The 19,719-nt window shown below is 39.0% G+C and overlaps 1 protein-coding gene across 1 annotated transcript; it reads right to left on the bottom strand.

The window, feature by feature from the left end:
• Positions 1 to 5,646: 5,646 nt before the first annotated feature.
• On the bottom strand, positions 5,647 to 6,885 carry LOC137256619 (neuronal acetylcholine receptor subunit alpha-7-like). The gene has a single exon (XM_067794501.1). It carries the CDS (start codon positions 6,883 to 6,885, stop codon positions 5,647 to 5,649), a length of 1,239 nt encoding a protein of 412 aa, XP_067650602.1.
• Between the last annotated feature and the right edge of the window lie 12,834 nt (positions 6,886 to 19,719).

The following is a 19,719-nucleotide window of genomic DNA, read 5'->3' on the forward strand; positions in this document are numbered from 1 at the left end:
GTCTCTGAATCTTCAGAAATCATTGTATGTTTAAAGTTAGTCCTTTGGATGTATAAAAACATTTTCATCTGAAATCATGACAAATTGTGCATTTAAACGTGAATGTCATATTCAGTGATCTTAGAAAATGTCAAAAGTCTGAAAGTTCTAACAATACATATTCTTTGCTGGTAGAACAGCCCGGTAATCAACAAGCATGTGTTGTGAAGATAGGGTCATCTCAAAAGCAGTTATCTGGTTACAATGGGAGTTGGTGTTGCCACTTTCAGTAGACAATAATGTTTACTTTCACAAGAGCTACCACGGCCTCTGTTCATAAAGTCAAAGGCTCTGTGATAGTCGTAATAGATAACTTAATCCGCCTTGAGGTTGTTTTAATGTTTCAGTCAGTGAACAAGGTATGAAAGCAATATCAACTGTGCCCATTGGTGAAATCCTATCTGACATTCTCAGTGTTTAATGCACATTCGACAAAATCTGTCAGCTGTGAAGATTATATGTAAAGATGTTACTACAGTTGTCCATTAAAGAAATACCTCTGTAAATACATTATTCAGGTTGCATTTCTTTCAAACAGGAAATTCACAAATAATAGCGTTACGGAAAAGTACTTGGAAAAATGGGTGAATGAGTGAGCGAGCTAAAAGGTTTCACCGCATTGGCAATATTGCAGCCATATAGCGATGAAAACAAGATAAACAATATAGGACAGTAAGACTAAGTAGATTATCACACACACACACATGTATGTATGTATGTGTGTGTGTGTGTGTGTGTGTGTGTGTGTGTGTGTGTGTGTGTGTGTGTGTGTGTGTGTGTAGGCTAGGAATAAAATCTAAATATTTTATACGATATAAAAAGAGGCTGTAGATCGTCAAAAACTGAAGGTAGATCACTATACTAGGGACCACGGGGACTTACAGTACCTTTGAAACCTGCATGGACCCGAGTTGGATTGACATCATCACTTCAGCCGCCGGCGCTTGTAGTCAAAGTTAGCTATAGTCAAAGTTAGCCATGATTAAAATCACAAAACCCCTGCGCTTAAAATCCTGGTAAGTATGAAATTTACTTTGAGAATTTTAGGTCTTAGTCTCAGGAGCATGGAAATATGGCATCAACATGTCACCTCTATGTTTCCTCATCTCTGGAGGTACCCCGATCAGCATGTCACTTCTGTGTATTCTCATCTGTGGAGGTACCCCGATCAGCATGTCACCACTGTGTTTCCTCATCTGTGGCGGTACCCCGATCAGCATGTCACCACTGTGTTTCCTCATCTGTGGAGGTACCCCGATCATGAAAGCAGTCTGTAAGCCTAGTGGTTCACACATTTGCTCGTCACGTTGAAGACCCGGGTTCGATTCCGAACATGGGGAAAGTGTGTGAAGCCCATTTCTGGTGCCCTCCGCCGTGATATTTCTGGAATACCGATGGAAGCGACGTAAAATCACACACTCTCACTCGTCTCTCGATCTGGAGGTTCTCAGTCATGTGCTAGAGCTAGGCCACATGATCAATTAATTAATCTGGCATTATTCCGTTTATTGTTATGGGGTTATATAGAATAATAACAGTGTGAACATCGTTATTCTGATTTATAGTCCAGGGCCCACTTGCACAAAACGATCTTAGAGCTACAATTATTGTAAATCCTTAAGATCCCGATCTTAGGCTTCGGCTACAATCGCCATCCACTTGCACAAAGCGATTGTAGGCTAAGATCATTGTAAGTTACAATCAAAACTTACAATTGGTCGGAACCAATTGTAAGGAGCTAAGATCATTGTAGTCAGTAGCAAAATGGCGTCCAAGTTGGTGTCAATTTCACGCAAATAATTAGCTTTACGTTTGGGGATTGCTTTCATATTGCATAAAACTGTATGATTCGCCTTAAAACTTGCATAAAACATGGTAGGTCTGTGGTTGCAGTATCACATGTTTAGTTCATAGAAAATTAGAATGTAGAAAAATTAGAGAATAACCCCTGAGGTACGAGTGATTATACATGTTACCTTCCACGTTATCGTTCCTTCTTCAACGTTATCGTTTCCTTCAAAGATTTGTGGGTTTGGGGTTTTTTTTGTTTTGTTTTGATGAAAAATCTGCAAGGTGCGATTAAGGAAGGGATGTCATTTGCGTGCGGGAACAAGTTCCACGTTTTATTTGCGCTGCATGCTATGCGCACTTGAAGACAACTGTAGACAGGAGTCGAGTTTAAGAAATTTCTACCTCCAACGTTGAAGAGTTCGATCTTAGTTAAGATTGCGATCTTAAATCCATGCTGTCTTAAGATCGTATTTGTGCAAGTGGATTACAGCAATTGTACGGTGATTGTAAAGTTGATTGTAGGGGCCTAAGATTGATTGTAACTAAGATTGCTCTGTGCAAGCGGGCCCTGGGCCTAGATTTTCAAGGCTATCTTAGCGATAAGATTGTGGTACGTTAATGTTAATGTACGGCACATACGACTATCTTAAAGCTAAGAGAGCTTCGAAAATACAGGCCCAATGGCTCTTGGCGAAACATTGAATATGATATTGTTAGCTTCCTATTTGTAATAATGTTGAATAGTACCGTATGGATCCTGGGAAACATTAACTTAATGTTTACCTCGTAGGAAATTGAATACATATGTACATCACCAGGTCAATTGAAACCAGACATGCAAAATAGTTTTTGATTTATGAGAAAACTCACTATATGTTTAGTGACACACACATAAAGTACATAAACAACGTATGTAGGATTAGGCAGTGTTTCAATGTTTTGCGGTTATTCGGCAATAACGTTTGCCAGAACATATAGACAATAGTGATATGACTTACCAGTTCCGTCAGTCGTTGTACCGTTAATATCAGTCATGGTCATACTGATGACGTCAATTGATAGGAATCAGTTATATTATTATTATCGTCAATGTATAACAGAGTCCGTTGTGTTATTTTGGTAGACTATATGTATGCCACTCAAACAATAAATAGCAGTGAGAAATAGGAAATATCACAATGGGGGTAGAGCAGTGAGCCAAAATAACCTTGTTAACAAGTGAAGAATTAATAAATGTGACAAATGTCCGATATCGGGGACAATTCCTTAGACTGATATGTCTGTAGTCAGATTCTTTACATCTTGTGGTTGGATACAGCACTGAGAGTTACACGTCTGACATTAGTTACACTGTCTGTTGTGTTCAGCGGGGATTAATTTGCGGATGTTCGGTAGCTCCAAGAATGTTCCAGTTTCAGTGACTCAACCTTCACGGGCCCAATACTGTATTAATACAAGAACAAAACAGTACAGTCACGCGGCTGCAAGTTAGCTCCACATGAGAATTGATATTAGTGCGTCATACAATGTAATATGCTCCAGAAAGAGGAATATGTGAAAGAGGAAATAGCCATGTTTGTAACAATATTTTCACCTGAATAAAGAAGTTGTGCTCATCCATAAAGTGTGTCCGTATCTGTTTCTCCAACTTCAAAACGGTGTCCGCCCGGAAAGTCGACAAATAAAATTTCAGTCATCCCAGGATGTCGACAAACGGAGTCCCGGTTTGTAGACAGGTGCTGTACCGCTTTTGTCGACCTCCCGGTGAGTGCTTAGATAATAAGTAAATTGTTTTGAGAGTAATTGGCAGTAAACTAACTAGTTCTACAGGTGTTGTACTGCTTTTGTTAACTTTTGTTGTGTTGGGTAGTGTTTATATATTAAGTTTTGATGTTTTGAGAGTACCTGTCAGTAAACCTACAGGTTGTACAGGTGCTGTACTGCTTTTGTTGGCCTTTCAGTAGCAAAAAGTTGAAATGACAGAGTTCACAAACACAAAGCAGCCGTTATGGCTGTCAGCTGCAGAAGTGTTAGACGAGATCATCCCCCTGGTTTAGATCTGGTGATTGGGAAGGCCACGACAAGACATTGATTGTAGAATTGGCAAACCATGTCACGATGGAAATACTCCCTTTGTCGGTCAATAATCGGACGCATGTGACGTGCCAAGACTTTGTTTGCTGTCAAACGCCATGAACCACCATTAAATCATTTGTATTTGTGTATTGCTGGACAATATTGCCAGAATCAAGACCCTGTCCATCGTGTTTCAATGTCTACATGACCTAGCGCCTCAGTACCTCTCTGAACTCATCTCTGTGTACACACCACCACGACAGTTACGGTCACACCAGCAGTTCCTTCTAACCTAACAACACCCACTGTACATCTCAAGAACTATGGCCGCTTCGCAATTCCTTCACTTTGGAACAGTCTTCGCATAGCCATCAAAATAGCAACCTCCCTTCACTCCTTCAAACAGACGATTCATCTTTTCATGAAATACTATGAATGACTTGTACAGCTACCAGCTAGTGCAGTTTTGTTTTGAGCATATACACACTGGGCGCCATGAGCATACACTAGTGTGTGGACACAGGGCCATACAGACACTAGTGTGTGGACACAGGGCCATCCAGATGGACATGGTTGTTATTATCATTATTATGTCGTACCCTACACCATGGCACTGCCATCGATGAATCTGTCGAATTCAGTTAAGGGTACAGCCTTCGTTTCTCCCATAGTAAATACGCTGTCTTCTATCTCACCGTTGAAGAAGAAATCATGAAATCATGTTCACTGAACCAGACTCACCCCCAGTTTCTAAGATTCCAGTTCCGGACTCTAGGACACCACCACAAGTGACTGCGCCAATAGAGTTTCTTCAAAAAGGGGCGACAACTGGTCCTTCCTTATCGAATTCCCACTTCACTCACTCGATGTCTGATGGAAAATGCTCTTCTCCATCCAGTGCAGTGTGTGGCAAGGTGATGACGCAAGTGAGAATTCAGGACATTGCGGAATGAAGAAGTTTCTGATTTATACTACCATGTTTAAAATACCAATTATCTATTTTCAAAACATATTCAAAATTTATGTAGTAATTCTATTTCCCTTAGCAATTCTATTATAAAATGATAGTTAAGTATATAAAAAGACCCCTAACTGTTTTGACATTGAAATATTTATCCCTTGCAATAACACAATCAATACAGACTACCAGGTATGGGAGAAACAGGGACTCATGGGCACACTGCCTTAATTAATATCATTATACGTTTTCCTGAAGAGGTCTATGCACATTTATATCTGTTGGCTTCTTATCCCCTCACAAGCGCTCTCAGTGAAGAACAGCCAACTGGAATGTGCCGACTGTTCTCGAACAAAGTACTACCATAATTCCTACCGTATTTCTTGTGTGCCATTTGTTCACGTTGGTACAGCAGATGGGGATGGCGGTGAGGTTTTCTCGTTTTCATATCCTGAAGATGCATGCTCAAAGAGCAAGAAACCCCAAAACTCCACCGTGGCTGATTCCAGCAAACTTGTATTTTTAAGAGAACTGCTAAGGAAAAATGAACATCGTCTAACACACTGTTTTTATTGAATAAATAGCCCTCTCAAACAAATTATGTGTTGCACAGTATTAAACCACTGTCGTAGCTGTAAAACATTTGTGGGCCACTCTAATAATGCTAACTACACACTGCGACTATAGTTTGCAATGAAAGGCTGTCACAAATAATTACTGTAGTCTATTCTATTTAGCACGACATACATGATCGACGGATCGGTGAAAAAAGTGTGTCACTATCACAAAGCTATGCATAGCAACATTACCGGAATAGCCATCAACAAAGGTAAACACATCACCCAGAAGAAAAACAGGTCCAATGCCTTGCTCACTCGCTTCCAAGTCATTTCTTGAAGCAATGCTTGATCATGTTTCTTGGTCTCGCCATCATCTGACTGTGCCGAGATATTAGCAACATGGTTTGTTTTCGACTTCCTGAGTCGCCAACAGTGTCTAGCCTGTTCAACCCAGACAGTGAATCTTTGGAATGTTATAGGAATGGGTCTTGAGTTACTGCGTTCCGAGATTCTGACGCTGAAGATGCTCAGGATTACAAATAGCGCAGACATTGACAATGTGATTCCAAGGAATATAATAAAAGTGGACACTCCATCAGAGCTCTGTGGAACCATGTCTGTCAGAAAGCTCATATAGACGCCATATGAAAGAGGAATAGTGATGGCAAATGATATCTTTTCCCCTGAATCTGCTGGAATGAGGAACACGAACGTTCCTAAAAGGGACAGAATCATGACAGGAACCATGAAGTTGAAGACAAAATTGGTTGGGAGTCTTTCTAAACTGAGAGTAATTATTATGGTAGACAAAATTTTGTTGTCCAATCTTTTTTCCATCGACTTGACAGATGTTGACACCAAATTCCATTGCCCCCGTACTTTAGAAGTAGATACTCCAGCAAGAGATCTGAGAGGTTTCAGATACACTTCTGTCACTGAGTGGGACCAGACAACCAGCTCCATAGTACACGAAAGGCTATCAAATGGGTACAGCTGAACGTCTACACTACATGGCAGGTAGAAAATGTCTCCTGGCGCCCACTGCACGTCACCATTAGACAGAACTTCCAAAGACACGAAATCTCCTCCAAGTCTGTTGAGTTGTTGAAATGAGTTTGCCACAACGACATCAGGCTTCCAGACGTAGCTATCTGGAGGTCTGATGAACTCAAGTCCGTCATACATCCCTGAATTCCAAGTAAGAAACTGATCCTTCCATGACACGGTAAACCAGCCTGTGCATACTAGCTGTTGTTGAGATTCAATGTATTCGCTCACGGTATGAAGATTAAAGTCAAATTCAACCGTAACAGTTTCCGATTTGTTGTATACAGGCCTTTCGTATGGATTGTTGTTCCAGATGATGTCACTGTAGAGGCGGAACTCACCTGTGGAGTTTCTGTGTTGTGCCTGTACAGATACAAAACCACAGGCAAAAACAAACAAAACTGGTGACAACATGGCTGTGAAGCATCAGTCCTACACCGAGTCTAATAGTCTATGCTGGATCTAGCTAAGCGACAGCGGTCTTGTGAAAATGGTCTTCTTCCTATCTGAAATAAGTAGAAAAACAAAGGTCATTTATGCGTACAGTTGCAAATCGTTCGATTAGTCAATAAAATGATTCAAAATGGCGTGTTGACAAAACGTTTACTTGTACAGTTTACTTTAACATCGAAATGACTTTTTCAGATTAGTTAGTTAATCGCAAAACGATAACATTCTTCAGGGCCTTAATCCATAAAGCAATATTAGCACCAAGACGGGCGCCAAAAAGACAGAATAAATTCTAACAAAAGCCATCCGGAGAACTGATCCCACCTTGTGGAGTTATTACCCGACTCTTCATGGGAGAGCAAGTTTTAATCCTTGGAATAGAATGGAGAATTCCGTCTCAGTCAAGGAGATGTTTCAGTTTATGGAGGTCATTTTACTTTATAAGAAATCACTGACCGAGATGGCCGAAATGTCACAGATCCGTACTGGAATTATTTTCCGGTTGGCCAAAACATGCAATAACACGTGGTTATATTACTGTTTTGATTGGTTGACATAGATCAGGTATATTTACTAGCAGCAACTAATTGGCTAAGCCCAAATGATGTTTTGGAGATGTAGTCAGGATAATTACATCGGTTTAATTACGGTTTGTTTCACAGCTTTCGTCTGGATGTCAAGTTATTCATTATGCTGAAGTCACATGACGTCACGTGACAGAATGTTGATTGGCGCTAATTATATCAGATTTATTAGTTTGCTTTCACAGTTGTGGTCTGGATGTCTATAAAGAGGTCATTAAGTAATTTACAAGTGCTTGAAACAATACTTGTAGATTGAGTTCTGAGTTTTATGTACATACTTTCAATGGTATAATGACTTTCAAGAATCTTTGCAAAGTGCGGTGCACCAGCTTGATATGAAGGATAATTAAAGTGACATTTCAATGCTGAAATTTGTGGCAAATATATGCAAAATATGCACATAAAATACATATAGAATCCAGTCATAAATTGTGCACTGTTGCAGAGTCATCACGCTTGCGAACTAACATTACCAGTACAGTTCCAGTAACTTGCATGGTGATCTTGCACGCCCTGATCCTTTGTTATCCAATACTTCCTGTCATTATGTAATATCCTGGGTTCATAAATACAGTTGCATTAATTATATATTTCCACTGTTTAAACGACAAAACACACAGAATCGACAAAAACGTCCATCCAACATTGTGTAATAATTTCGTTCTCCATGAAATTTTGTCACAAGCTCTCTTGCTTTAAAAGATTAAGAATAACTGTGGCTTATTCATACAAGACATGGCATCAGAGCTGATAGGTCGGCCATATAGAGCAGGGAAGAACTATATTTTTATAATCAAGCTTAATCGTTTATGTTTTTCCCCTACCATACGCTCTTCCTAATCTACTGTGTGAACAGAAGAGCACCAATATCCCCTCAAACGGGAAACAGCTTTTTGGATAAACCTCATATGGGAAAGTACTCCTCTCACAGTACCCCCCACTTTGATTGTACATGCCATGTGTAGAACTCGGAGAGGTATCGTTAATATAAATAACTTGAGTAGTGTGCTTCGGGTCCTATTTCGTAGTTCTATCATGAAAACTGCTCAATGTTCCTTGTAAACCATCCAGCCATTCCATGTATGTTCTCAACTGTATGTGCTCATGGCGAGTATCCAAGCCTGAGCGTAATTCAGGTTCCGTACTGTTCAGATGACCAGTCTCGAAACTACCTGGTCAGCTGAACAGAAACAGCCAAAAGAAAATAATAAACCGACAGAATAAACAACAGCAACAACAACAATAACAACAACAACAAAACAAAACAAAACAAACCACAAAAAAACCCCCAAAAACCCAAAAATCAAACAAACAAAAACAACCCCACCCTGCGCCCCGCAAAAAAATGAGTAAAGGATTAACGTTAAAGAAATACACATCAGCAAAAGATCACTATGCAGGTGCAGCTAATCAACATTATGCTCAATCCATCCTTTGCCTAGGAGATGGAAACTTTATCCCTTTCTGTCTGGAAAGGCTTTACGTATAATACTGCAGCCTTGACAACTTAAGGTAAGACAGATAGAACCACCTGAGCTTATTCTCGAGCCATCTTAAATTGATATCCGATTTTCAGGGCTTAACAAGTGTAATCTAACTTGAAGGATCAAACAATCTGTCACATTTTGCTTTTGAGCTTAAAGTGAGTGAGTGAGTTAATATTTAACGTCGGCAACACGTTAAATCGGCAACATCTCAGCCATATCATGTAGAGAACATTTAAGATGGCTATAGATCGCTAACAACAGAAGGTAAATCACCATACAAGGGACCATGGGGACTTACAGTACCTTTGATACCTACATGGACCCCAGTTGGATTTACACCATCCCTTCCGCTGCTGGCGATTGTAGGAAAAGTTTGCCGAAATTGAAACAAGAATTCTACGTTTAAAAGCCTGGAAAGTTCACATAGACTTGAAAGTGTTTGGACTTACGTACCCTCTCAGGAGGACAATCATTTTACAATACTTCAATCCCCTTTGAGGGTACAGCCACCAACAATTCAAGTTACGAATCCAACTACCAATCATTAAAATATGTCTATTTACAGAACATATTACTCATAATTCAACCAAAAAATCAATTTCTTTTAAAAAAACAATAATTAAATGAGAGCTAGTGAGAGAAGGTCCTTAATTGTTTTAACTGTTAAATACTTATCCCTTGTGATACGCTTAAAAACTTGTTCCGTAGAATAGTAACTGTTGGCTTAACACGCCAACGCTTGATCTGAGCGGACTATATTCTCATATCATTTGCTACAAATTGAATTTTAATTGAGTGACCTATGCCGACGATTGTGTAGTATGAGCATTCTCCACTGCACTATGGCCAACGTTCAAGCCTGTTCTTTGTTTTCCCCACGTCTGTGAAATACTTTAGATGTACAATCGTCATACTATTTTATTTTCATAACTCATCATACAATCTAGTTGTTTGTATTGTCTTTTGTTGACATTTTTAGTGATTTACACATGAACTATCATAAGCTTAAACGTGTCTCTTTCGCCACGATATGGGTGAAGTATTGCCCATTAAACTCTTAACACACTCACTCACTCATTACTTGTAGTTCGAAGCATTGATGTGGTATTAACTTGGATAAGTGAATAACTATGTTATATTTCATCACATTTGTTCCCTGGTATTATTTCACAAGGATCGAAATAGGGATTAAAGGGGATTATCACAGCCCAGTGATTTCTTTTACTGAAACAATAGGAGTTGGGTAGGTGGGAAGATCTCGGTAAAGTACGACTGTGCGAGGCTCGTATCGCAGTACTTTCAGGTGAAACAAGATACCCAAAATATTCTTCAAAATGTTGACAATTAAACATACCAACATTAATCCATGCGTTCAACGTTTTACAAACCTATACATGAGAAAAGGGTATTTATAAAGCAAAATTTAATGTTGGTAACTGGCAATATTGTACCTCTTACAATTTATAGTTATTGAAATGCGACACAGTTTGTGAAATACAACACTAGATCCACCGGCGTCTCAAATTAATGTATACACGTTAAATTAAACACAGTATATGTATATTCAAGAGACATTGTCAAGTCTGTGGGCACTTTGCCATAGAAAGAGTTTTTTTATTCTGGATTTTTTCGGTCACAGACTGGTTATCTTTGAGATAAATACATTCAGCAGCCGCGATAACTAAATTGATCCATTAGTACAGAATATATTCGAATTGATATCACAAAGTCTTATGACAAGTGGCAAGACAGAGATAAAAAAAATACAGATACTGGGAGCATGTAATGTTACACGCGTTGTTGACTATAAGCATCCATGGCTCCAATGACTGGAGCGGGCGTTATATTTTAACTGAAATATCTCAGGTGTCTGATACACTAATGGTGCCCTATAAAACTAATGTTTCTTATCCGGGATTCTCAGTAACTCACAACCAGTATAATATCTATTTCGGCTACATGAACTTATAATTAATATATAGCGGCCGAACGGTGAAATCGACCAGCATGTTAGACTGAAGTACGATTATTTCGTAGTTCAAGTAGACTAGAACACTACTTAAAAGAACTTTAAGCAAACTTGACAAGGCAACCGGTGAAAGTGACTAACCTTCAAGTGCAAACGGTGTTGATCTCAGGTAAAACAGAAATAATACGTCAGATGCGAGCTACCCCTATTTATTTCCGAGACCTGTTTGGATTTGAAAGCAAGTCGATGCCCTGTGGGCATATCACGCAAGTTTGATCATGCAAGTTGGTACTTAAGTCATTAAGAATAGTGTATGGAATCCCTTGAATCGGACTAGGCTTGCCTTTTGTCCCTGTAGTTGCCATGGTTCTGTTTTCATATTTCATGGTGCAAATTTGTGTTTTGCTATCATTGCATTGCATTTGAACGCCACACTTTGGGAATCTTGTCAAAAGCATTGTTTCATATTACTCCTCGTATGACCGTTCCAGTTGTTCAGTGTACATAATGTAACCTCTAGCTCTGTATACAAGTATATCTGTTTGATACCATCCTCACAGTATGAAGAACTTTTCAAACACTTTCAATTTCATTTCATTTCAATCAAAATGTTTATCAAAAACGGAAAGTATGACTACATACCGAGCGTCTTGTTGCTTTGTGTTTTCCATGATATGTCTGTGGGAGAAGCTTAATTACTGTCCTTAGCGTGCGACTTGTGACGTCCTGGCAGTGTTTGGACATCTCGTTCATATATGAAAACATTGGGGCCCCTTAATTAATAATGTGTAATTTAATAATCTATAAAGGACAAGGTTTACAGGTTAAACCAGTAACAGATTTAATAATTTACTAGAACTACATATCTGACAATGTGGTATTATATTTACCCAAAGTCCCACTTCATAGAGTCTTAATGTGAAACATTTGAAACAAACACGTTGCCAAAAGTGAAGGCCCCTGTTCTATATTAAGTGGGCTCTTCAAAGGCTCTCTAACGGTAACAAACTTAGAACATGCATATGCAGACTTTCTAAGAACTCACTTAACACTGAATCATATGTTCAACTCATCATGGACCGATCTTAATGAAGTTCACTCGCCAAATTACGTACAGGTACTTTATCCCTTGAAGTAGAGACTGGGAGATTCTCATGACCAATTGTCCCTTTGGACGAAAGGATTTGTGAAATGTGTGACTCTAAAGCAGTCGTAGATGAAGTTCACTTCCTAACTGTATACAAGTTTTATTCTGATTTAAGATATGATCTATGGAAACACGTTACCTCCTTGGAGTCCTACTTCCAGAACCCTTCAAGATGGCAACAAACGTGTTACTTAATAGACACTCCCTGTGTAAATTCCTAGCCGCCCTTGTTTACAAAATGTACAGGCGTCGTAAACGTTATGCCAATCGTTAGGTGGCTTCCATCAATGCTATATATTGTCTAATAAGTACGTGGGTGTGTATAGCTCTACATGTCAACTTATTTCAATATTTACTTTTATTACGTGTGCTTAATATTATGCCTATGCCGTATTTACCACGACTGCAGTATGTAAGTGCGTATGGGTTCGGTGGATGGCTGGTCTATGTTGGGGACTTTATACCGGTATACTATTGCATGTATGTACGATTGCACGTGAGCGCGTGTGTGTATTTCAAGTCGGGCTGGGGTGTGTGTGTGTGTGTGTATATATATAACATAACATAATAACATAATTTCTGGCCTGGTGCTATATATATAGTAACACAGCACGTAAAATAACATAATTTCTGGCCTGGTGCTATATATATAGTAACACAGCACGTAAAATAACATAATTTCTTCTTCTTCTTTTTCTTCTTCTTCCATATTAAGTACTCTTTTCTTTATTCACAACACAGTTGCTACATCACAAGCGTTCGGTCCAGCTTGGTCCGTGTTCTCATAATTAAAATGTGCTGCAATACACAGCAATGGTTATACCGCTTGCCGCTCGTGGTAACCGTATGTACAGGAGTATATATCTAGTATCTGTCTCATGTAACATGGATTCTCAACACAGCCTCAATCAAAATCTCGATTCGACCTCATTTGGTCCGGATTGTCCTCACAGACGTATTCTCATTTGTGTTTAAATCTTTAGATCAATATTATTTCCATCTTTACATACAGCGTCAAAGCAAACACATAGCAGTTTGATACTTTGCAAGTGTAATAAGCACGGACAGTTCTTGTAAATACAAAATTGGTTGTGCCTAACTTTTTCAGGTCGACATATTGCCTAGAGTCGATAGGCCATAATGCTGAAATCAGACTGGCGAGAGAGTCATGACACAATTTGATTTCACTTAGGGCTGATGGAAATGGCACAAATGGCTAATGTGAGGAACAATGTAGTGGATATCATTGCCCTCGCTCATATATATTCTTCCGTTTGTCACACATGTCAGGTTCTTCAAAGCTGTGAAGATAGTGAAGATGGAACTGTTGTCTGGGATTCTAGAATGAGACAGTCCTGGATCCAGTGACTATAGCACTTGCAGCGTGGCCATCCTCCTGGAATCTGTGTGTAGCTGGTTGTATTCCTGTTGGAACACCAAACAGTTTGTTTCCGAGTTTGGTGAGGGTACGATCGATCTATGGCTTCACCATCTGCCAGGGTTGCGATGGCAGAAGCCGGGTACGTGCTATGATATCGAGATCATTTTTAGCTGCAGGTATGTGGGTATGTGACCTCTGATTCCAAGTGGTGGAACCAGGATGGCACTCTAGAGAAGAGGTTTTCAAATAGAGGGTTGAAAACACAATTGTATGCTGGACTGGACACAATTGAACACAGTTTAGTGATATACTGTTGTGCAAGTTTAACCCCCTGGATGCCACAGGGACATATGTGTCTTTCCTCTACACCCCTCACTTTGAAGTCCAATAAAATTCTAAATATACCACGCACATACAAATACTTCATAGTTTTGAATTTTGCGGATAATGCCCTGTTTCTTGATACCATCCACTATTACTTCAGACCAAGCTAAAGTGCTTAAAATTGCCTTTCAAAATAGGCTTCATCGTAAATGTCGCCATTTTTCAAACTGTACAAAATCGAGATTCACAGCGTTATTTGCAGTATGTTTTGAAATGTGAAAATCGGATAATTACAGGGAGTAATGAATTTCATATGCATATTAATGATCACTGATATCAAGTTTTCATGTAACCAGGAATGACAATTCTGAAACGTCGACGATGAACCCAGAATCGGTTGGGATGTTTTTGAAAATACACTTACACGAATGCCGAAGTGTGCTTTCCGCCATATTGGTTAGTGTTTACAAAATCACTCACGTTTCGAGAAGGCCGGTATTGAGACGCCTAGATAGTTAGCTGCGACAAATGCATCATTGAATTTCCCAAACATCTTAGAATCAAATTACAAATGGTCTTTGTCACCAATACCAACTGTCTAGGTAAAACGAAACGAAAGATAATTGGTATGAAAAGGAACGTTGTGCTCGAAAGACAGCCCTTGTTTGAAAATAATGTAAACAAAGAAGAATTCCGATTTTACATTGCGTAGGATTTTAGGACATTTTCCAACACCCAGCAGTCTAATCATTGCTTACAATGGCTCAATACGCTAAGTATATTCAGGGGATGAGTATCGTAGCAAGAAATAGCAAATTAAGAATAGATACAATGCAATCATTTGGTAAGTCATAAGAAACTGTCAAACTTTTAGTGCAGCGTGACGCCATGACTGACACAAAATCACGCAGAACGACAACGGTACTTATAGTCATTTCTGGCTTCTTCCGTCATTTACAATGTAAACGAAAAAATCATATAACAATACACAGATAGTCAGAATAATTCTGATTACTTACATCTCACATTTATGTAAAAAGATCCCTGAATCAACGAAAAATCCTGTGTACCCTTGTCAGCGAATCCGCCATTTTGAAAGAAATCGGTCATCGGTAGTGATGTCACACGTCAACATTGTTGCACATATTAGGCAATGTCTTTGAGGTGAAGGTCGGTTGAACAAGAGTAAACACAATGGCTATATATCATACCGATTGCACTTTCAGTATTATGATGTATATTTTGCGTATTTTTCAGATAATTTTTTATGAACTGATTTCAGTGTCTACATATGTCCAGGTTCAACGTCATATCATATGTGGGTATAGGGTGTGCGTTTTTAGACTTTGAAAGGTTTTGATTGTTTGAATAATATTTACATGGGAAATTGACTCAGTAAGTGTACTAGACCACATTTTGAGCCTCTAAACAAGTTTTGGAAGATCACACGTAGCCATTACTGCAACATATGCTTTAGTTCCCGTGATGTACAGTATTCCCTAAAAGTTGGGACAAATATAGCAGTTTCATATGAACAGGTTAAAAACAGCGATTTAATTCAAACTTATAAGTAATAAGTATTAGTGAAAATGATTTGTATATTTTATTAAATGTAGAGGCATACATATTTATAAGAACTGTCTTGTTCGTTGTATTGGTTTGTGTCGTTTTTGTAGACAAAATAATTATTGACCAGGTGCGAGTTTGTCAAAAACCGTTTTATGATTCATTATCATTGTTTTCGATAATAGAGTCAATTCAAATTCGTTTAAGACATATTTTGATGGCAGAATATCTAAACCAAACAATATTTTTAGGGAAATTGTTTAAAAACATATAAACCAGGTCATGTCTTAGTTTGGAAAAACCTTACATCCATATTCTAATAATTCCATACTGAAAAAAACGATCACTTTGTACGTTTCATTGCATACTTTTGAAGCAAAATAATTGCATAATCATAAGGATATATCCAACATGAATATTCAGTGAATATTCAGGTGTTGTGAAATTTTTATTTACGCTAAATTGATGCCAGACAGGGGCGCGTTTTGCTAACAATATGATATGTAGTAAAACCGTCAAATTGTTGATATATTCAGGACACCATTTCAGTGGTAAAACCATTCGTTTTATGTTTTGTCTAGAAAGTGTTGAATTCTGACACAGTAGAAGAGATCTTTTACACACTGAGTGGGAATTAGGTTAGATATATACTAATCAGCAAACCAGTGTCGTCTTTTTCCGACGTCACAAAATACACAAAACATGCCATGGCGTCAACTAAAATGTCGCATTATTTTCAGTTATTTCATTACATTTGGGGATGTGTCTGTTACTCCGTTAATAATGATGCAAAATTAATCAAAATACATCTACACAAACAGGAGAATATGGGAACTAAATTACGTATCGGACAGTACCATCCAAGCTGCTATTACATGCTTTCTCATGTAGTACATTGATATCTTTTCTTACAAATTCTGCAATTATCAAAATGTATCCGCTCAAACTGGGGAACTTTGTATTGGGATGGTTTGGTTCACTGTGAAGAAAGCATGACGAAATTATACTGTCCACATCCACAGCAATTTCTCTCCATATGGTCTAAGTTACATTGACCTTATGTAAAATATTGCCGAATTATGTCCCCTTATCTTTATACGTACATGACCTCTCTGTCGCCGTTTGACGTCATAGGAGAAAATCGATTTTTGATTTTGTGCGTATGACGTTATGCATTAACACATATATCCATTTCATATACACTTATGTCGCTCAGATATCAAACTTGACTTTCTCCGCTTACACTTTCCGTAAAGATGACAAATTAAAAAAATCGTAGCAGAGTGTTTTTAATGGTGCAGGATAAAAAACGGAGACATTTCCTGTTTTTTAATGCACACATAAATTTTGGACAACATTTAGCAGTGTCTATTTCTCAAACCCCTGAGGTAGTCGCAGGTATATTTATACCAACGGATAGGAAATTAAGCAGTCTACATTTCTGTGCAATTTTATAGCCGTACGCAGATAAAGGACTACGCAAGCGCAATTCTCGCAAAAGGATCTCTTTTCAAACCTTTCGAAGATGTGCACCTGAAAAAAACATCGGCATCCCAGGGTGATAAAAATATCACCGTAAATATATTGCCGTAAAAATATTACACTGCAGTATCTTCAACGGGCGAGTAATAAAACCACAGAGGTCTATCAACTTGGTCTGAGTAAAATGTGACTATCTGGTGTGACCACCATGAGTATGGATAACTGTTTAGCAGCGGTGACCCACAGAGTGATGCCGAATACTGTCTAGATGAATGTTTTGACTCTTGCTTTGCTGAAGTGCTGTGTGCAGGTGTTGTGTGTCTCTGAGGTGGCGGAAGTGTAGATCAAGAATATCCCATAGATCTTCAATGGTTGACAAATCGGGTGATCAAGACGGCCAAGGTAAAACCTGAACATTGTTTTGCTGGAGGAAAGTCCTGTCAAACACCTGCAACGTAAGGGCGAGCATTGTCATGCTTCAAAGATCAGTCGTTAACGTTGATGAAGGGAATGACGTGACGTTGACCTGGTCCTCTGGCCAAAACGTGTGCCTTTCTGTAGCGGTTCGGGCAGAGATTCCAGGAATTGGGATTCCTGTGGATGATGCAGCCGTGCTGTTTGATGTATATGAGAAAACACGTCTCCGAGGTTTAGGTAGTCAGTGTAAAACCGGGGTGGGGGGGTGGGGGGGGGACCACTTGTCTTCTGTCTACCAAAGCCGAGGAAAAGTGTTTTCTCTAACATCTATACCGTCAGTTACAATACAGGTGATCATTTAACGAGGCTGCTTAACAATCACTGAGGCACACGTCAATTGAATGACAGTAAGTATGAATAGATAATTCAAGCCCACTTCCTCTGTCGGCCTGGTGGTCGTGTGATAGAGTGTCTGCCTAAAATTCGGAAAGATGCAGTTCCAGTCTTGCTTGGGGAAACATATGCCCCTTGAACATAGTTATGAATGATATTTTTCTATGGATTTCAAACATTCATATATCATTTGAATGTGATGTTCATATTGAGTTGGGAAAAGATAATTAGAAAAAGTAAAACCTGGGAAGAGGGCAAAGTTACAAAACAAAAGCCTCAAATGCAGTTATTCTGGGGAAGCAAGAGATAACCTAATATATAGTCAGAGGCACACTTCAGATTAATGTCGAAGATGTCTCAACCGGATGTAGGAACTCCACTTTGACCTGACCTGGTTCTATCATTAAGACTCCCAGTATTGTATTGTTGTATTGGGTCCATAGGTTTGAGATGGTCTGTCTGGACACACTGAGGTGCCTTGTCACCTCATACTGTGGTGCCATCCTTGTAAATGGCCGATGGCTGTGTCCTTGAGGTTTTGTGAATCTTTTCATTCTCTTCACGTCTATGGCTTAAAGCAATGCATGTGGGAGTGCACTGATGTAGCTTTTTAAAGCCTGCATGTAGTTAAAGGCTCAGCTCAGTGTGTTTCACTAGTTCTTGATTCACGGGTATTTCATGAAGGGTGCGTTTTAGCGACTCTCTACAAACGTGAGTATAACGTTACGTGTTGTTCAACGTGTCTTTTGTGAAATGTTTTGTTGTCTTCAAAAATCCTCCCTTATGTTGGGATTCAGCATGGATTAGTTTGTGTCAAATATGTTTATAAAATTCAACTTTTTCCTTTTTCTCAACTTTCTTTTTTTTTTGAAGAGTGTACAATCTGCCAACTAAGTCCTCAAATACGTATATATTCACAAACGACGGAAGTGCCACAAGCAGAATTCATCGGTAATGGAGTTTGGCCGGCGGTGACGCCATTGTAATTAGTCAGAAGAATTCACACGCCATCTGGACACAATAACTGATTTGTCACCGTTAGAGAACGTTTTCATGTTGATGGACGCTCTCAATTCCTCCAACTACAAAGTGTCCACGTGATGCTATGGTCAGCATTTAGCCTTGACTTCGGGGACTTGAACCGCTGGTAACGTTGCAACTGGGTACGATAACTGTGGTGTTTTGGCAGATTGTGCACATTATTTGTTCCGTTTAGTGACATCCAAACACTTTTCACAAGACTTATGTGTGTGTTTTACAAAGTAACCCCAAGTGTGTATTTTGTATGCCGCGTGATGCATTGAGGGTTTTAACAATCCTCGATATTTTTGGAACAGCAAAATGCAACGTTTTGCGAAAGTCACGAAGTGATAGTTCCTTAAAAGCATCATCAGTGAAGAACAATTTATTGTATATCGAGTCAAAATATTCCGCAGGCAAGGTATCAATGAAAACATACATCATAGAACTTAACCTGAAGATTTAGGCAAACCGGAGGTAATTTCAGTTCTGATTTAAATACACACTATATACATTTGTACCGTAAAAATGTAGTACTCATTTTGATGTGGAACATTGTATTTAAGTTGTGCAACAATTTATGTATGTAGCAGTTTTTGATCGTTTTCAATAATCGTCAGATTACAGGAGTGAGGTGAAGTAAATACAGACAAACCAAGAAATTCACAATTACTGGAACTACACCTCCGTTATGCTTCTATTAGCATCTGATCCAGCCTAACTACTGTAGCAGCAATTCTTTTATCTCACGGGAGATGTGAACTTCCCTCCCCGAGGAGATCCGGGCGCGCGACTGACTAACTTGGAGTAACGAAAAAAGTGGTTGGGGTGTCTCAATTCCCTGATGTCGTGAAATCAGCACTGATTGTTGCACATTGACGAAAGCAATCTGCGTATTCTGGAAGTCGATAAACACGCCAAGGTCCAACGCCCATACACTGTCATCCGAATTTTCACGATAAATTGTCTTGGTCAAGAAAATCCTTCCCTGACAACGTACTTCTACATTCACTTGTGTTTTACTTGCG

This window comes from Haliotis asinina, chromosome 11 (assembly GCF_037392515.1).
Source record: "Haliotis asinina isolate JCU_RB_2024 chromosome 11, JCU_Hal_asi_v2, whole genome shotgun sequence".
Taxonomy (NCBI): Eukaryota; Metazoa; Mollusca; class Gastropoda; order Lepetellida; family Haliotidae; genus Haliotis; species Haliotis asinina.